This window comes from Myodes glareolus, chromosome 24, assembly GCF_982192425.1.
Source record: "Myodes glareolus chromosome 24, mMyoGla1.1, whole genome shotgun sequence".
In the NCBI taxonomy this organism is placed as follows: Eukaryota; Metazoa; Chordata; class Mammalia; order Rodentia; family Cricetidae; genus Myodes; species Myodes glareolus.
Genome location: NC_142049.1, coordinates 743,936 through 761,680, shown reverse-complemented (window position 1 = coordinate 761,680; position 17,745 = coordinate 743,936). Strand labels below are relative to the sequence as shown.

The following is a 17,745-nucleotide window of genomic DNA, read 5'->3' as shown; positions in this document are numbered from 1 at the left end:
CTGGGCAAACTCCTTCAGGTCTCCACTCCTTCCAGTTCTCTCTTTCGGGCTAGTTCTACTTCCTGTTAGCAGCTCTTGTTGGCACATATCTCAAGGCTCTGGTATCGCCAACATTTTGGAGTCTTCAGGCAATTCAAGATTCACCTTTACAGCTTCATACAATGGCCTCTCTCGGCCTCCATGCAGGGACACCCCTGACACATGTCTGGCTTTGGTGGCTTTCCTTAGCTGTGGAGGAAGATTCTATAAAGCCTTTCTTCTATCTTTGACTTTAAAGCCAGAACAATGTGGCCTCGGCTGCCAAGTTCTGCTGCTTTCTGGGGCTGGAACATAGCCTCCTTGTTCAATTACATCTTCACCAGCTTTCTGTTTACAATGGTTCCTTCATTGACTAAGCTTGGCTTCCAGAAACTGAATCTGTAGACCAGGCTGGTCTTTAACTCAGAGGTCTGCTTGCCTGTCTGCCTTGACCTAAACTGTTCTTTAATTCCTTTTCACAAACTGGAAGCTGAGCTGGGTGGGGTCTGGCCCTCATCAGAGTCATCACTCCATTTATTCTTTTTGGCATCAGGCTTTCTTTGAACTTCCTGGTGCTCCTTTCCTCTTCACACTTTATATTTTGAATTTTCCCTTGCTCAAATTGCTCCTTTTCATTATAGATCTGCTGAAGACTGGTCACTGATAACCAAGCAACATAGCCAATGCCAGGTGGTTTTGAAATGTCCTCTGCCAAAGCTGTTAATCCAAACTCTTCAATTTAGCCTCAGACAGTTTGTTTGTTTGTTTTTGTTTTCAATTTTTGCTTTTTGGACAAAGGTAGAAAGCAGCCAGGGTCTCCAGGCCACATATTAATAGTCTTCTGTGAAACTCTTGAGTTGGGTCCCCACAGTTCAAATTATCTTGAACCACTAGGATGGCTCTTTAAGCCCTACTTAAAACATTTAACTGCTTTTCGAACCCAAAGTTTAAAGTACAAATTCCTCCAAACAAAAGCATCATAGGCCTATCGCAGCAATACCACAGTCCCTGGTACCAACTTCTGTCTTAGGGTTTTATTGCTGTGAAGAGACACACCATAACCACAGCAACTTTGTTTTTTTCAAGACAGGGTTTCTCTGTAGCTTTGGTGCCTGTCCTGGAACTAGCTCTTGTAGCTGGCCTCAAACTCACAGAGATATCCTCCTGCCTCTGCCTCCAGAGTGCTGGGATTAAAGGTGTGAGCCACCACTGCCCGGCTCATAGCAACTTTTATAAAGGAAATTATTTAATTGGGGCTGGTTTACAGTTCAGAGGTGTAGTCTATTAACGTCATGGTGAGAAGCATGATGGCATACAGGCAGACTTGGTACTGGAGACGGAGCAGAGACTCCTACACCTGGGTCCACAGACAACAGGAAGAGACCAAGAGACACTAGGCCTGGATTGAGCTTCTGAGACCCCAAAGCCTACCTCTAGTGACACACTTCCTCAAACACCACCACACCTCCCAATAGTGCCAGTCCCTATGAAGCAATGGGGCCATTTTCATTCAAGTACTACAAAGTCTAATTAAGCAGATAGTTTAACAAAGTATTTTATTTATACTAGAGGCTAAATAGCTACAGATAGATGATTCCTCTGTCTGGTTTGCAAGTAACATTGAGATGATTTTATTTAAATTATTCTCTAAGCCATAATAATAATTAATATAGTAATCTTATAAGTATTGATCCTGTCTCACAAATATGAAAGTAGAAAGGCAAAATATCACATTTCATAAATAACTTGAATACTTGTTACTCTAAATCTGATCACACTCTGAATGTCTTGTGTTATGCTATTTTTCTCCGAAAAGTACATTACTTGAAAAAGCTGTTGCCATCTGTGTAGCTGCATATTTAAGCACCCATCCTATAGAGACGGTCTTCCTTCGTGTAGTGAGGACTAAAGTACACTCTTGGGGGTGTTCTTCCCCTTACCAGGCATTGGCCTGTTCCTAGATCATAAGGCTCTGCACTATTTCTTTGTCTCTAGAAAGAAGAACACCAGCACATGTCAGAAACGGGCATTTTCTCAAACAGTATGTAATGTTCTAGAGGAAAAAATAGCAGATAGAATAGACAAAAGAACACTAGGAATCTTAAAATGCATCCTGTCCTATCCCAAGCTAAGGACATTGTTACATAAATCACTGTTCATACAGAAGAGGCTTTAGGATTAGATAACCAACAACTGAATAAACATTTGTACTTAAAAACACTATAGAAAAAAACTTTAAAATAGGCCAACAAGCTGCTGCTTCTGTGATATGATACAACATGTTTTAAACTCCCTAGGTTGCTGCAAGTATTTTCTAAAATAAGAAACAGAAAACAAATAAGGGAAAAGCTAGTTTAAACTTGGGTTATGACACAACATATATACAGCCAAATAGATTGAGTGACATGTCCAAGTTTTAGTAAAATCACAATTAGACCACCATACCCTAGCTTTTCAACTTTATTCCTAAGCCAGCAACCTTACCTTCTGCAGTTCTTTCTTGATATAAACCTGACAGCTCATTTTTTTCACTATCCATTATGCCTTCAAGTCCCTTCTTTAATAAACCTAGATCCACAACCAAAGCCTTAATATTAATAACTAGTGGGTACAGTGCCACATACCTATAATTTCATCTTCTTGGGAAGCTGAAGGCCTGAGTACAAGACCAACTGAGCCACACAGTAAGACTTGTGTTTCAAAAACAAAGCAATAACATGCAACTCTAATAACTTCCTTGTATACATCTTCTAATCTACTGTACCCTTTCTACCAAACTTTTAGACAAACTTTAACCGTGGTTTAACTTAAGTTTACTTACAAGAAAAAGTATTCTAATTGGTCTTATTCCTATTGTATGAGGCAGATACTGCAAGTTCCCAGCCAGGATCTATGCTTTCTTTTCTTACAAAAGAAATCTTGATTTTACTCAGGAAATTTGTATACCTGCTAAAATGCTATACCTCCCAGGCTCCCTACAACAGGGATCTGTGACATTAGAATTTACAATTCTGATGAGTTATGAGTTAGGGAAAGATCTTTCAAAGGACCCAATTCACTCAACAGATGTGGTTCTAGAAGAGTCACCCGTTTACACAAGGAAAACAGCACTCCTGGAGATATGTAAACAAAAAAACAGCCCTGAGTCATAGTACTGCTGTGCTCTGCCCTGAACTACCTGCCTTCCATGTTTGTGTGACCTGAGGATAATAAAAAGTCTTATTATCTTTAAAATAATGCTTTACTGGTATATTTAAGGTATCCAGCATGATATCATAGGATACACACAGATAGTAAGACAGTCAACACACTTAAATCAACTCATATAGTCATTTTGTTTTTATGGCAAGAACAAAAGAAGAAAGCCATTCTTACATATTGTGAGTTGTTATGTTAGAGTTTCTACTATTTACAATAAACACAATTCCTGACTTGTTGGCCTATTCCATTTCTAACACAGTAACTAGAGACACTTTACACTTGCATTAGGATTGCATTGTTCATGTCCCATTAGGCTCTTTACCAGGTTAACTACATCTTTGCCCTGGCCCTTCAACATCTCTCAACTCATTTCCTATAACCCTCACCTGCTTCCGTCCTGCTCACGTTTGTATGTTCAGACACACAGAAGTCCTTGTGCACTGACCACACCCAACTGCTGGTCCCTAGGCCTCTGCAGGGCGCCTTCTCATGCTTTACCTGATTTGCTTCTTTTAGGACACAGTCTTGCCTCTGAAGTAACTTCCCTAACCACTCTTTCCAAAACTGCTCTAATGCTCCCTCCCACTGCTTTCTGACACTTCTGACTGCTTTACTATGTAAAATCATGATTTCTTGTCTTACCCCCAAAAAGGAATCTCCCTGAAGACAAGAACCTTGTGTGTCTTCTTTTACACTGTATCCCTAGTGAGCATACGTGGTGCTCAATAAACACACTGAAGAGTGTGTGAGTGTGTATGTGTGTGTGCGCGCGCACGTGCGTACACACATGGCTATATGGAAGAAGTGTCTAGCCAGCCATGCCCTTCCCACCATGAGTGAGCAATTGTAGTGCAGGGAGAGGACTAGGGAGGGTTGACATCAAACTTCTATAGGCCAATCTCAGACAATTAGTTTGAAATTAAAACAAACAAACGAACAAAAGCAACAGTTACAGGCTGAAGCTGGAGTTCAGTGACAGAGTATATCCACCATGCCCTAGGTTCAATATCCAATATTTTAAAAAAAAGATTATTATAACACAGTTAAAAGCTTCCCAAATAGTAAGAATTTTGGAATTAAGAGATTTTTTCAACTGCTCACTTAGGATTGTAAATAATTAGGTAATAATTCTGCATGTGGGCATTACTTTATAAAGGTAAATAATCTACTTAATCAGAATCAGGCATTGTCATAGAATAAAGGCAAGATGTGGCGATTGTTTTTCTCACAGTGATAAGTGCTTGGAAGAAGGGGCTCAAGGAGGAAAAGGTTTATTTTGTCTGATACTATGGAAGGGTACAGTCACTCATGGCAGGAAGGGCATGGTTGCGGGTGGCCATGTAGTGACAGGCACATGTCCTACGGCCTCCATTACAATTCTCCTGGAGTACTTAATAAATTAAAAACTATAAAAATAACAGTAGTTACAAGTAATTAGAAGTGCTCACAAGAAAAACTAACACAAACAATTATTAGCAAGGGCTGTTTCTTGGTAGAGTGTGATAGCCCCTCTAAGTTACACTTTCACCTGTGAAAAGACAACTCAAAAGATCTTAGTTAAGTTCACTTCTAGTGTGGCCTTAAATCTATATGGGCTGTTATAAAGTAGTATATAGAAAGACAGACTATGAAGAGTAAATTTTTAAAGGCCCAATGAATCAAAAGTAAGCATTCTTTAATGTCAATATTTCAGTTAACTTCGAGAAAATAAATGTCATGCTAATATGTACACTGTACCTTTCTTAGACATTCATACTCCTCACGAAGTTCTCCAGGCTTGCTCAGTTTGATTGGTGCTCTGAATATAAACTCTGGAGGAAAAGGAAAATACTTTCAAATAGAGTTTTGTAAGAAGGAACCATGACAATGTTCTAACGCTGACCACCACATTATAAATCACATTAAAAATTATGCTTTGTAAGCCGGGCGGTGGTGGCGCACGCCTTTAATCCCAGCACTAGGAAGGCAGAGGCAGGTAGATCTCTGTGGGTTCGAGACCAGCCTGATCTACAAGAGCTAGTTCCAGGACAGGCTCCAAAAGCTACAGAGTGGTTTTGTTTGTTTTTTGTTACAGGGACTCAGTATATAGCTCTAGCTGGAACTCACTATGTAGACCAAGTTGGTTTTGAACTCTGTCTGTCTCTGCTTCTGTGCTGGGATTAAAGGTGTGTGCTATCACATCTGGTTTAAAGTATGGGTGTCTTAGTTTGACTATTCCCTTATTCATTAAGTCAATATTTACTAAAGGTTATATAAATCAGGACTGTTCTAAGCATTGGAAGAAATATAAACAAGTACAGTCCTTGTGCCATGAATTACAATCTTGTGGAGGAGCCGACACAGGTAAGCAAGCGTTTCCTTCTGAATAGTGGCAGTAAATGCTATAGAGAGGAAGTCAATGTAGGGTGGATGGAAAAGTCTGTTTTATACAGAGTGGTTTGGAAAAGGCTCGCTGATAAACATGTCAAAAGATTACAAAGAAAACTATATTTGAAGCCACTGTGTCCTCTCCCTCCCTCTTCTCTCTCTCTCTCTCTCTCTCTCTCTCTCTCTCTCTCTCTCTCTCTCTCACACACACACACACACACACACACACACACACAGAAATGCAATCTTTTAAAGTATGTAACGTATTTTCTTTAGCCCCAAAGTCTTGCGTGACTCTCATGAGCCTAAGGAACAAAGACACTACTTCCCAGTGTGCTCTTCAAGGTACTCCACTAACTGATCATCTTTTCAAAATCCCTACATTGCTGAATCCTTGAATAATTAGCCACAAAACAGAAACTGTATACATTAATTTGTATGCTGTTTCCCCATCTAAAATTGTATCTTCTCTCCAGTCTGTATATATTTCTAAATTGAAGACAGGAGGACTATAAGATGCATAAAGTACATGAGAGTTATGCAAATGGACAATAAAATGAAAATTGAGAACAGGAATAAAAGTTAAGTCTTAAATGTTATCAAAAAGGGAGAGCCAACCATGAAGGTACATGCCTGGAATCCCTGCACTCAGGAGCCGAAAGCAGGACTGCCATAAATTCAAGAATAGCCTAGACTACAGAGCAGGAACCTAATTTTAGAAAGGATAGAGGGGTAAACACTTTATTTTTATAAATATGATAATAGCTTACAGCCTCGAGATGTTTAGTGTTCTAACTATAGCAATAGTTTTATAATTTATTGATAACTCTACCTCCCAGTGTTGGTTCTAGAAAAACTAAGTTCCTCAAAAGCCCTTTGTCCTTTTTCAGTAGTCTAAACTATTTTCAAAAGAAAGTATACTGAAGAATAAGGAGCTACTTAGAAACACTGGCGTAAAGACCTCCACCCACAAAGAAGACAGACAATCGTCACCCCCTCAAGGCCTGATGACTGTTTCAGTCGTACCCCAAAGCGCATTCCACTTACAAGAAGTGCGTTTAAAAGTTGATGCTCTTACAGAGAAGAGAAGAAAAGAAAAGATAGAAAAACTCATTTTTAAAAAGTACTTTAGGGGCTGGAGATGGCTCAGCCGTTAGGAGCATCGGCTGCTCTTTAAGAGGAACCTGGGTTCAGTTCCCAGGACCTACACAGTGGCTCACAGTCATCTGTAACTCCAGTTCCAAGGAATCCAAGCCGTCTTCAGGTCTCTACAGGCACCAGACACGCGTGTTATATACAAAAATACCTGCAGGCCAAACACTTATCACAGAAAACATCTTTTTTTTTTAAAGAAAGTACTTCAGACACAGGTACTGAAAACAGTGAAATGTTCACAGAAACGTCACCGTAGGCACCAACCCATCCTACAACTGAGGTAGGCAACTGGGAGTCTCAAAGGTTTGCTTACCACAACACCACAGGAGCACGGCAAAGATGGAAGAGAAATTTCAACAGGAGGAAAAGGAGAAATTATTTAATAATTTAAAAGGCAATGCTTTCAAAATTAAGGCCAATCTCTCTCATGTACTACAAAAAGCACTGCAGCGGTACCCTCCTGAACAGTCTTCCTGGCATGCCTGTGGAAGACAGTCTTGAATGTGAACTGATGCAGGAGGACCCAGTCCACTGTGGGAATATGCCCATCACCATTCTCTGAGCAGGTATTCTAGGCTGTGTACAAATGTGAATGAGTCAGCAAGCAGCATTCCTCCATAGTTTCTGCTCCAAGTTTCTGCTTGAATAGGCATTTAAAGGAAACCCCTTTCTACCCTAACTTGATTTTAATCAATATTTCATAACAGAAAGGAAACTAATATGTTTCCTTTCTTACCTAAAAATACAAAATATTCATTAATAAGGAAACAGTCATGAATTTACAAGAACCTACAACACAACACACAAACAAAATTTAAAGAGAAATTAATATAAAATTATGGTAAGAAATTTAATATACCACAAGTAAAATCATGCATTAAGCAAACCAAAAGGGCAGCAAAAAATAAACAGAAAAATGCAAAATATTACATTTGATCATATTTACATATATATGTACCCACCTAATGAAGAGTATTTATTACTTAATGAAAAACAGAAACAATTATTTATAATATACTATGTTACAAAGACATTTCAAACAGTTTCAAAAAATCTGTATTATAAAAATTTTCAACATTGGCTACCATTTTCCAAGTTGAGCTTTCTAGTCATGCACCTGCCAATTGCTATTCAATATTCTTTCTCATTAAATCCCTTTTCTGAATAAATTTGCAAATGTAGATTTCTGTTTAGTACAACTAACAAGGTTAGCTGTTTCTATTTTTCACATAGTACTCTGAAATAAAGAGTAAACCAGGAGCTAGCAAAACCAAGAAGAAAAGGAGAAAGATTTTGTTTTAAAAAGACCTAAGTGCAGGTACCATACTGGGCTTCAATCTGCAGTGACCGCTAACGCTACAGTGACTGGTGTTGCATATATGCTCCTTTGCATGGCTGCTTGTTATCTACAGAACAAAATGTTGGCAATGGAACGTTGCTTTCTAACAGATAACAGCTCACCTTCCTAAGACCACATTGGATCATGGTCCCACTAGCACGGCATGAACTTGCCATCTGTCCAGCACACCAGTGCTGAAACTTCAGCTTTGTCAATCTAAGAGGCAACGATGACATTCCATGGGTAAAATTGAGAGGGCTTTCCACATAGCTAAAAGCAGCTTAAGCTTCCTCTGAGCTCTGTTCCCTTTGTTGCTCACATAAACTCACCCTCTTGATTTGCTAGAGTTCCTCTGTATAAGTCATACCATCTGAAGAGCAACACTTTCAGTAGACTCTGTGTATGGCAGAAATTCTTATGCAATAGATACTCAATTTTCTTTTATTTTTTTAGAGATGAGCTCTTTGCCTGGAACTCAGAGATCTACTTGCCTCAGCGTCCCAAGTGATAGAACTGGGACTAAAGGCATGCATGCCATGCCTGGTCTCAAATTGTTTTTTTTTTTATGGCTTCTGCATTTTGTGTATTTGGAAGACCTTGAGATCAAGACATAATCAACTCTATTATACATAGTCCCTTCTGGTACAACCATAACAATCTTCTCAGATTCACTTTTTAAAATTCCAAGTATTTTGAGAAACAACATAACAAACATAATCTTATTCAGGCTTATAAATAAGACTACTATCTAACACAAGAGAATAAAAATATTTTAGTGACACCTTGGGAAAAATGACAACTGAGTTTACCATTAGGAAATTTTCTCTGTCTAAGACAGGTCTTGATGGTTGTCAATCTCACAACAAACTATTATTTTGTATAAATAGTATACACTAATTTTAAAAGTGAGTAAAATTTTCAAGTTTCAAGTGTTTAATATCTTCATCTTGTAAATACTCTAAACTTAAAACTTGACTGTAGACAAGAATCAGAGCCTCAGATGATGCAGGCTCAATTTCTTCTTTTATAAAATCAGACTAATAGTAAATACAACCTAATTGATATCAGTCACTGTAGGCTATGAAGATCAAATGAGAATAAGAAAAGTGAAAACACTGTAAATTATTTCTGACAGTAGAATACAGCATAATTTATTAAATATAAAATTATAGTTGATTTTTGTGGTGTAATGCTCTTATAACTTGGTTTTATTAGCAAGTTAAATTTATAAGAAACACAGATTTAGCTGTTTTATATGCACATTCCACAAAAAGCTATATTCACTGTGGTACATTTATTTAAAAAGTCGTATAATGTTAAATAGGAGCTCAACACCTGGCATCACAGCCCTGAGGGTGGGCTCATAATATCAGGTTCACACACTTGCTCTGTCAATTGTTGTAGGAGCTCCTTCCACTCCTTCAGCCAATAGCCTAAGATACCAGCCCACTTGGGCGTGGTCTCTTTACTATAAAGGCAGTTCTTGCTTCCGGCTGTTAGACTCTGTTCCTGTTCCCCATTCATGCAGAGGACTGTTATCTAGGACAGTGATTTGTGAGTCTCCCCTAAATAAATAACCCTTCATTGTTCATAATTCTGAACTGGTATGGGATTATTTTGTAACTTCCACCATCAGTCAATGATGTCAAAGTACTCAGAAATGTCAAGCTTCTCTTTGCCTCAGTCTCCTTATCTATCAAACACAAATCAACATATTGGCCAACTTATCTCATATGCAATTAGACCACAATTATTATGATCTATCATATCTTACTATCTTGTTTGCAATCAAAAGACAAGAATAAGGTGCCATCATATGTCCACTAACATTAGAACAGAAATAAATCATCTTAATATTGGGTTAAAATAATTTAAAAATGCAAAATGCTAAACTAAGCATGATGGTACATTCAAGTAATCCCAATATTCCAAAGGGTGAGACAGGAAGAATTTGTGTTTGAGGCCAGTCTGGGCTACATAATAAGAACATATATCAATAATAATAATCATCACCACCATCTCTATATTTTTTTTAAAAAAAAGTACTGTAGAGGCCAAGAGGTCCTTGTGCACACAGACAAGCCTTGAAGAAGCCAGGAAAAGTGAAAAACACACAGGCTTGTTTCTTCAGAGGGTGAGTTTACTTGTCCTCTGGAATGCTGTAGGATGTAGTTGACAACTTGGTGTTTCCTTATCTGTTGAGGCAAGCTCTACTGTATTCCCCTAGAATACGTTTTGCTTATTCCATACCCTTTCCCCCTAAATCTTAAGCATTGCTTCTAGGCCATAAAGCCCATCCTTGTGAGTGAGGTCACTTGTGCTTTGCAACAGCCTAAGTGACTTCTCTGTTATCTTAGGGCCAGGACAAACCAGACACCCACAGGCATTATTACATTAAGGTCTTTTCCTTAGACCCTAAATCCTGGGCGCTATCTCTGAGTCAACAGTACCCATCTAGTGGAAGAAGCTGGATGTACTTTGTAAAGAATTTCAATGTAAACACATCATAAGCTCTGCTATACTCATGGGACTGAGTTACTGGTTTTCAGAAAAGTTTTCCAAAATCATGCTGTGCTTAAACATGGCTACAATAAACCAACTCAGACTCTCAAAGTTTGGATTTGTACTAACTAGTTACCTGAACTGAATTTCATTCTTCCCTCACCCAGATTGCCCCCCACCAGCTGTAAAACCTGCAGGAAACCACCCCCCTCCCTGCCACATACACAAGGTATAACGCTGTTTCTTAAAAAAAAAAAAAAACTAATCACAGGAAAATATACCATAATTTTAAGTAGTATTAGGGCTAGCAGTCAATGAAGAATCCTTACTGTAGCCTAGTGTATGGCATATACCTGTAACCCTAGTATTCGGGAAATTGAAGAGGATCTTTGTGAATTCCAGTTCAGCCCAGATTACATATGGAGTCCAAGGTCCATATAATATAATATAAAAATAAAATCTTTATAATAAAAACACTTAACAGGTAAGGAGCAAACATTATATGCTAAATGTCAAATACATACAAACCACACATTGCCACAAAGATAGATATGGCAGACCTAACTGCCTGTCATTATGAAGGCTTGCCTACAAAATTAGCCTTTGGCTGATGCTTTGAACGTGGATTTCAGGTAGGCTCCTAGCCTCCCTGACTTTACCGGTAGGAGTGGTTTGTTGTACCTCCCTGACTTAGAAACACCTGTTTACCTACTTGGAGTATGAAATGTTGGTATAAGCTCAACAGAAAGTGTATGTGATCGGTTCATTATAAAAGCTCTAAGAAAGAAGCCTCCAACAAGTTTCTCTGGTTGGCAACATTCACACAGTGCTCCACTTTCTTTGCTGGGGGAGTAATACACATCTTGCAGGCCTCCACTGAGAGAAAGCCATGGAAGCCTGTACCTAATTTCCCCCAGACTTTGTCCTGCAAAGTGTTTGCTGTTGATGTTGCTCAGTGTTATTTCACTGCCCTAGATCACAGCTATGAGCACAACTACATGCTGAGTCCTGTAAGTGCTCCTGCTGAGTAGCTGAGGTTATGGGTGGGTTTGGGGCACACACGCACACAATGTGTAGTGCAGGATAACCTTAGTATCTTCCTGCCTCAGTCTTCTGAATGCTGGTATTACAAATGTGCATTACTAAATGCCTAGCTCTAAATATTCTTTAGATTTCAGTTTGTATCTGAGAAATGATAGCAATATTACACATCTATAGTTGTTGGTCCAATATCAAATTCAAATTCATTCTTATTTCCTAGTCAATATTCCTCTAAAACCTGTAAAGCTCCACTACATTTTTGTAGTAAGTTTATAGTTATATAATTTTCCTTAGTTATCATAAAAGATAAAGTAGATACAAATATTGTAACTGTAATTCTTGCTTGATACCTATTTTGTTATATGTAATTTTACTATGTTAAAGTTAAAACCTTCCTTTTTATTAAAACAGAAAAGGGGAGGTGATATGGGATTTCCCTCTGTATGCTGTGATTACAATTAATGAATAAAGAAACTGCTTTGGCTCTATAGCAGGGCAGAACTTAGCTAGACAGGGAAAACTAAGCTGAATGTTAGGAGGAAAAAGGGCAGAGAAGCCATGGAGCCACTGGAGACAGAAAATTGGAACTCTACCCGGTAAACCACAGCCTCATGGTGATACACAGATTAATAGAAATGGGTTAAATTAATTTAAGAGTTAGTCAATAAGAAGCTAGAGCTAATGGGCCAAGCAGTGATTTAATGAATACAGTTTCTGTGTGATTATTTTGGGGCTGAGCAGCTGGGAACAAAACAAGTGGCCTCCTTACAACACATTTCAATCTTATAGGTAAAATGCTATTTGGCTTAGAGTAATTAAAACCTCAAAATGATGTCTCTGAAACTCTATGAAGCATGGCATTTTAATCTGCCTGGACCAGTGTGAAGAAAATGGACCAAGCAAAGGTCAGAAAATGAAAGCAAGCTCTGCTTTTAAATTTTTTATTACATGTTTATTCTCTTACAGGAGGGAGTAAGTGCGTGCAGAGGCTAAAAGACAACCTTGGAGTCAGCACTCTTTCTCTACTGTCTGAGTCCCAGGGAGTGAACACAGGTGGTCAGGGTTGGCAGTATGGACCTTGCCGGCTGAGCCATCTTTCTGGCCCAAAAGCTCCTCTTTCAAATCACTCTTTCACAGTTGAATGGGGACTATGTAGCAGGCACTTAACATATCAGTTAGTATGAACCATTGGGTTCCATGATTTGTAAAATAGTTTGCATCTGTTGATGTGGGATTTTACTTGATTTTTCCTTACTTCCTTAACCTCTCTAGGAGTATATGTCAGCTTCCTCCACCCCCCAAAAAGGAAGTTGAGGTTGAAATGACAGCAACACTCCTACAAGCAGAGGAACAAGACATCAGGGCCAACAGGAAAAGCAGCACAACCCTCTCTTGCACAGAGGAGTTAGTTTGTAAAAAAAATAAATAAATCTACCAATCCCATGGGGTCTTGTTGTTTACTTGGTTAAAAGTGTCCACCTAGGAAAACATCTATTAACTGTTCAGTGATTTTCAAGTGTTTCAGTAGCACTACAAGAACCCCTCACACTTCCTTCCCTTACATAAAGAAGTGTTAGACACAGCTTTGGATGCATGTGAGCATAGAACATCTTCATCCATACACAAATCCAGGGGCTGATGGAATTCCCTGATGCCTGCCCTCTGACTTTGTGCACACCAGGAAGAGAAACTCCCAAGTGATGCGATAGCCTGGGGATGACACACACCTGTGGTCAGTGACCGACGCATAGTACTTACTTTAGTCTATTGTAAATTCTAAGAATAGAAAAACATTCTTCAAAGTCCTTAAGAAAGTACTCCCTGGGGCAGGGTGACTAGTAGTTTGTTAATAAAAACAAATGAACTACAAGACAGATATTTTGCTACTTGCACCTAGTTGAGTGTCACTACCAGAACATCCACACTCTCTGTAATAGTTGCTTCATTTTATTTATTGTGTATGGGTGTTTTGTCTGTATGTATATCTGTGTACCATGTGTTTTCTGGTGCCTGTGGATGCCAGGAAAGGGCACCGGATCTCCTGGAACTGGAGTTACAGACAGTTGTGAGTTGTTGTGTGGGTGCTGGGAACTGAACATGAAGTTCAGTGAGGTAACCCAGACCCAGAAAGACAAATATCATATGTACTCCCCCATAAGTGGCTTTTAGACATAAAGCAAAGAAAAAATAGCCTACAATTCACAATCCTAGAGAACCTAGACAACAAAGAGGACCCTAAGAGAGACATACATGGATCTAATCTACATGGAAAGCAGAAAATGACGAGATCTTCTGAGTAAATTGGGAGCGTGAGAATTACGGGAGAGGGTAAAAGGGAAGGTGGGAAGCGGGGAGGGAAAGGAAGGGAAGGGAGTGGAGCAAAATTCACAGCTCAATAAAAACAATGTTTCAAAAAAAGAGAAAGAAAAAGAAACCCTACTCTACTGTACTGGAAGATGCTAGCTGATGAACCCTAAAAGTCAAGTCAACTGGCCTCTAGTTCCGGAACACGACTAAGGGGCCCCATCACAAGTGTAATTTCTTATGAATGGAGCAGAATAAAAGAGAGATTTAGATTTACTGTATCTTAAGCCTTATTAAGTCTTAGATTTTAGTAAGAATATCTCACTGACTAGCTACTTGTCCTTGAGGTAATTTTTAAAAACTCTTTTGGCATCAATTTCCTTATTTGTAATTTTATAATAATATAACCACATCTTAAAGAACTATGGACGTGATACAAAATAATGAATTCAAAAGATTGTAAGTTGCTAAAGTGTTTGGTGAATTTTTTACCACCACCATGCAAGAACATGGTTAGATTAAAATCTACTGAAAAATGGTTAACTGGGGAGTGTTGCATTCTTTTCAGATATAAAGGGGAATTGTCTATTACCACCAGAGTTGTCTCTATACCATTTACATTTCAACACAATATAAGAGACAGTCATGGGACACAGTCTGCCACATCTGCAGTTTATAATCACCTCGTTCCTTCCTTACATCAACAGTTTCTGTCTCTGGTTGACCAAGCTCTGCCCCACGTCTATGCCTGAAACACTCTCAACCTCACTCTCTCCTCAGCCACTCTCCTTATTCACCTTGCACCAGGTTAAACCTTCCTTCAATAGTAGGCAACGATGTGGAACTCAGGGTATGCAGGGCCCAGGTCTAACTCACTGTCACAACGTCTCTGTGCTGTGTCTTTACCATTTCTCAGATGAGGATATTGAGGAACAGAGATTTTAATTGCTAATGCCCCAGTGCCGTAAGAAAACCATGACCGAAATCCAGGCAATCAGGATTCAGATTCTGTTCTCACATACTAACACACACTCACGCACGCATACACCTAACAAAGGATATAGGAAATTACAGCCTAGGTTATCCAGCGATGGTAGTGCACGCCTTTAATCCCAGCACTTGGGAGGTAGAGGCAGGCGGATCTCTGTGAGTTCAAGGCCAGCCTGGTCTACAGGAGCTAGTTCCAGGACAGGCTCCAAAGCTATAGAGAAACCTTTTCTCGAAAAAACCATAAATAAATAAAACAAAATACTTTAGCAGATTGGCAAAGATCAAAAAGTTTGGTACAGACAAGAGTTGGTAAGGATACGGTTACCTTTTTTTTTTAATTGAAAACAGTTCTCCTCTCACATTATATATCCTGATTAGTTTCCCTCTACTCCTTCCAGCTTCTCCCCATCTCTCCCCACCCACCCAAATTCACCCCCTGTCTGTCTCATTAGAAAGCAAACAGGATTCTATGGGATAGCAACAAAATAAAACAAAAACTAACACAATGGAATTGGACAAAACAAACTAACAGAAGGAAAAGAGCCCAAGAGAAGGCAAAGGAAGCAGAGACCCATTCATCTGTACACTCAGAAATCTCATAAAAACCTAAACTGGAAGCCATAACATATATGCAAAAGGGCTGTTGGGTAAAGAGAAAAAAATGTAAGTAAAATAAAAATAGAAAATAATAAGATAAATTTAAAATTAAAAAAAAAGAGTCCTGACAAGACGTTATGAGACAAGGAACCCCCAAAGATGCCGCAGAGTTCATGTTCTGTTGATCATCTACTGCTGGACGTGCAGTCTACTCTTTAAGAGTAGTTTGTTTCTCCAGGGAGACTCACTTTAAGAAAACTAAATTTATATGTACAAGTGATTATCAATTGGAGATTTTTCTGTGTTAAGGAAGGGAGCATGTGCCTACGTCCCCTTTTGGCTCTCAGACTCCAACTGGTTCAGACCCATGCAAGCTCTGGAGAAAAAAACTTTCTAAAATATCAACATATATGAAGGCTATCTAAATGAAACAGACAAATAATGGGGGAGACAAGAGTCTCAACTGGCCATCTCTTTTCACCAAATGAAGCTTCCAATACCAAGACTGAATTACATCTAATTGAGCTGTTGGCCAAAAGGATCCCACGTGAACCCCCAAACAATCCAGGATGTTGCTAAGACTATAGGTAGCTCTCTACTAACTGACAACATGGCCCACACAACACTTTAAACACGGAGAAGCCGAGCTGGTGCCTACATAGAGCCTTCTCCCCTATTTTCTAGCATCTTTGGTTACAGGAAGGCACTCTGCAAGCTACCAAAAGAGAAATGTAAACACCAACCCAGCCACAAACCCTCTCATGTACAATGGAGTCCTGTCTGCAAAATATACTAGTGCAATGGTGGCACAAAGTTTATGGGAATAGTCAACTTGCATGTGATTTGATTGACAATCCACTTCATAAGATGTAACTAACACTGCTTAGATGACCAAGAACCTGAAACATGATAGCCCAGGGACTTAGGGTAAAAACCAAACACTTCTGTTCTATATTAAAAAAAAAAAAAGGTAGCATAAAATGACTACACTCATAGATCAGTGCTCAGCCATCAACAGAGAAGTTTCCTCCTACAGCAGACGGGAACAAATAGAGACCTACAGTCAGATATCACACAGAGAATAAGAAACCTCATAATACTCAGCCCTAAACAGGATATCTCCTCCACTCAGGGCTCAGGGAATCCCAAAGTAGCGGAGACAGAAACAGTATAAAAGCCAGAGGGAATGAAGGACACCAAGAAAACAATGCCCTCTAAATCAATGTGATTGACATACATATGAACTCACAGAGACTGAAGTAGTATGCACAAGATACTGTAGATATATGGGTGCAAAGACATATGCACAAGAATGCCCACTGAAGATCACTCACGATACTTAAGACTACAATCAAATTAAGATCGACTAAACAAACTATACGTGGGACACCATTTTGGTAACAGTCATTCCCGCAATGTCTGCTTTTCTCCTAGCTTCTTAGTTGGCCTGGTGATTTAGGGTAAGAAGTCATCCACTGTGCATAAAAATGCAGCAGCTCTGAATGGCATCCAGATGACCCAAGCAAGGGTCACCATGTTCTCCAGCAACAGTCAGATAGAGGAGTAAATCACCCCACAGCCTAAACGGGACATGAACAAATTCAAAACTGCCTGCAGCCTCTAGTGGCAAACCTTACTCTGGCCTTGCTCTTATCCTACAGGGGTCCAGTGAGGATCCTGGGCATCCACAACACCCAGCTTCCTCAAAAACTCCTGGAAACTTTCCTCCTCAGCACTGAAGGAAAGTTAAAAGACCTCCTGTTTCTCGGTGGCTTCTGTAAGGCGCCACTTAAGCCAGCAAATGCCCCCAAGAGACAGCAGGTGGGGAATGCACTTCCTCTTTACTGCCCATGAGGACAGCATGTCTGACTTTCTGCTTCTTGTTTCTCACTAGCTGCTTCCCCCATTACCAGGAATCTACAAACTTCTGAAGCCCTGGCTGCAGTGGCAACCTTACAGAGCTTTCACTTTTTAAATAAGGCTCTTCTAGTTACTCTCAGCAGGGGTTTTGTCTGCTCCACTGTAGTCAGAAGAATTTAAAATCTACATACTTTATAAGCACTGTAAGAAAAGCAAGATTTCATGATTGGTGTGGGAGAATTATCTGTATTCTGTCAATCATGTATTTTAATAAAACGCTGATTGGCCAGGCAGGAAGTATAGGCGGGTCAACCAGACAGGAAGTAGAGGTGGGGCAATGAGAATAGGATAAGGCTAGGGAGGAGGAAACT

At 39.4% G+C, this 17,745-nt stretch overlaps 1 protein-coding gene across 2 annotated transcripts in view; it reads right to left on the bottom strand.

The window, feature by feature from the left end:
• Window positions 1-17,745, bottom strand: part of Rnf169 (ring finger protein 169) — a 61,101-nt gene that overhangs the window by 26,604 nt on the left and 16,752 nt on the right. For both annotated transcript variants that reach the window (XM_085682931.2, XM_085682932.2), the window contains exon 2: window positions 4,957-5,030. In XM_085682931.2, the coding sequence (XP_085539057.1) occupies window positions 4,957-5,030 (74 nt within the window). The remainder of the gene's footprint in view (window positions 1-4,956; window positions 5,031-17,745) is intronic.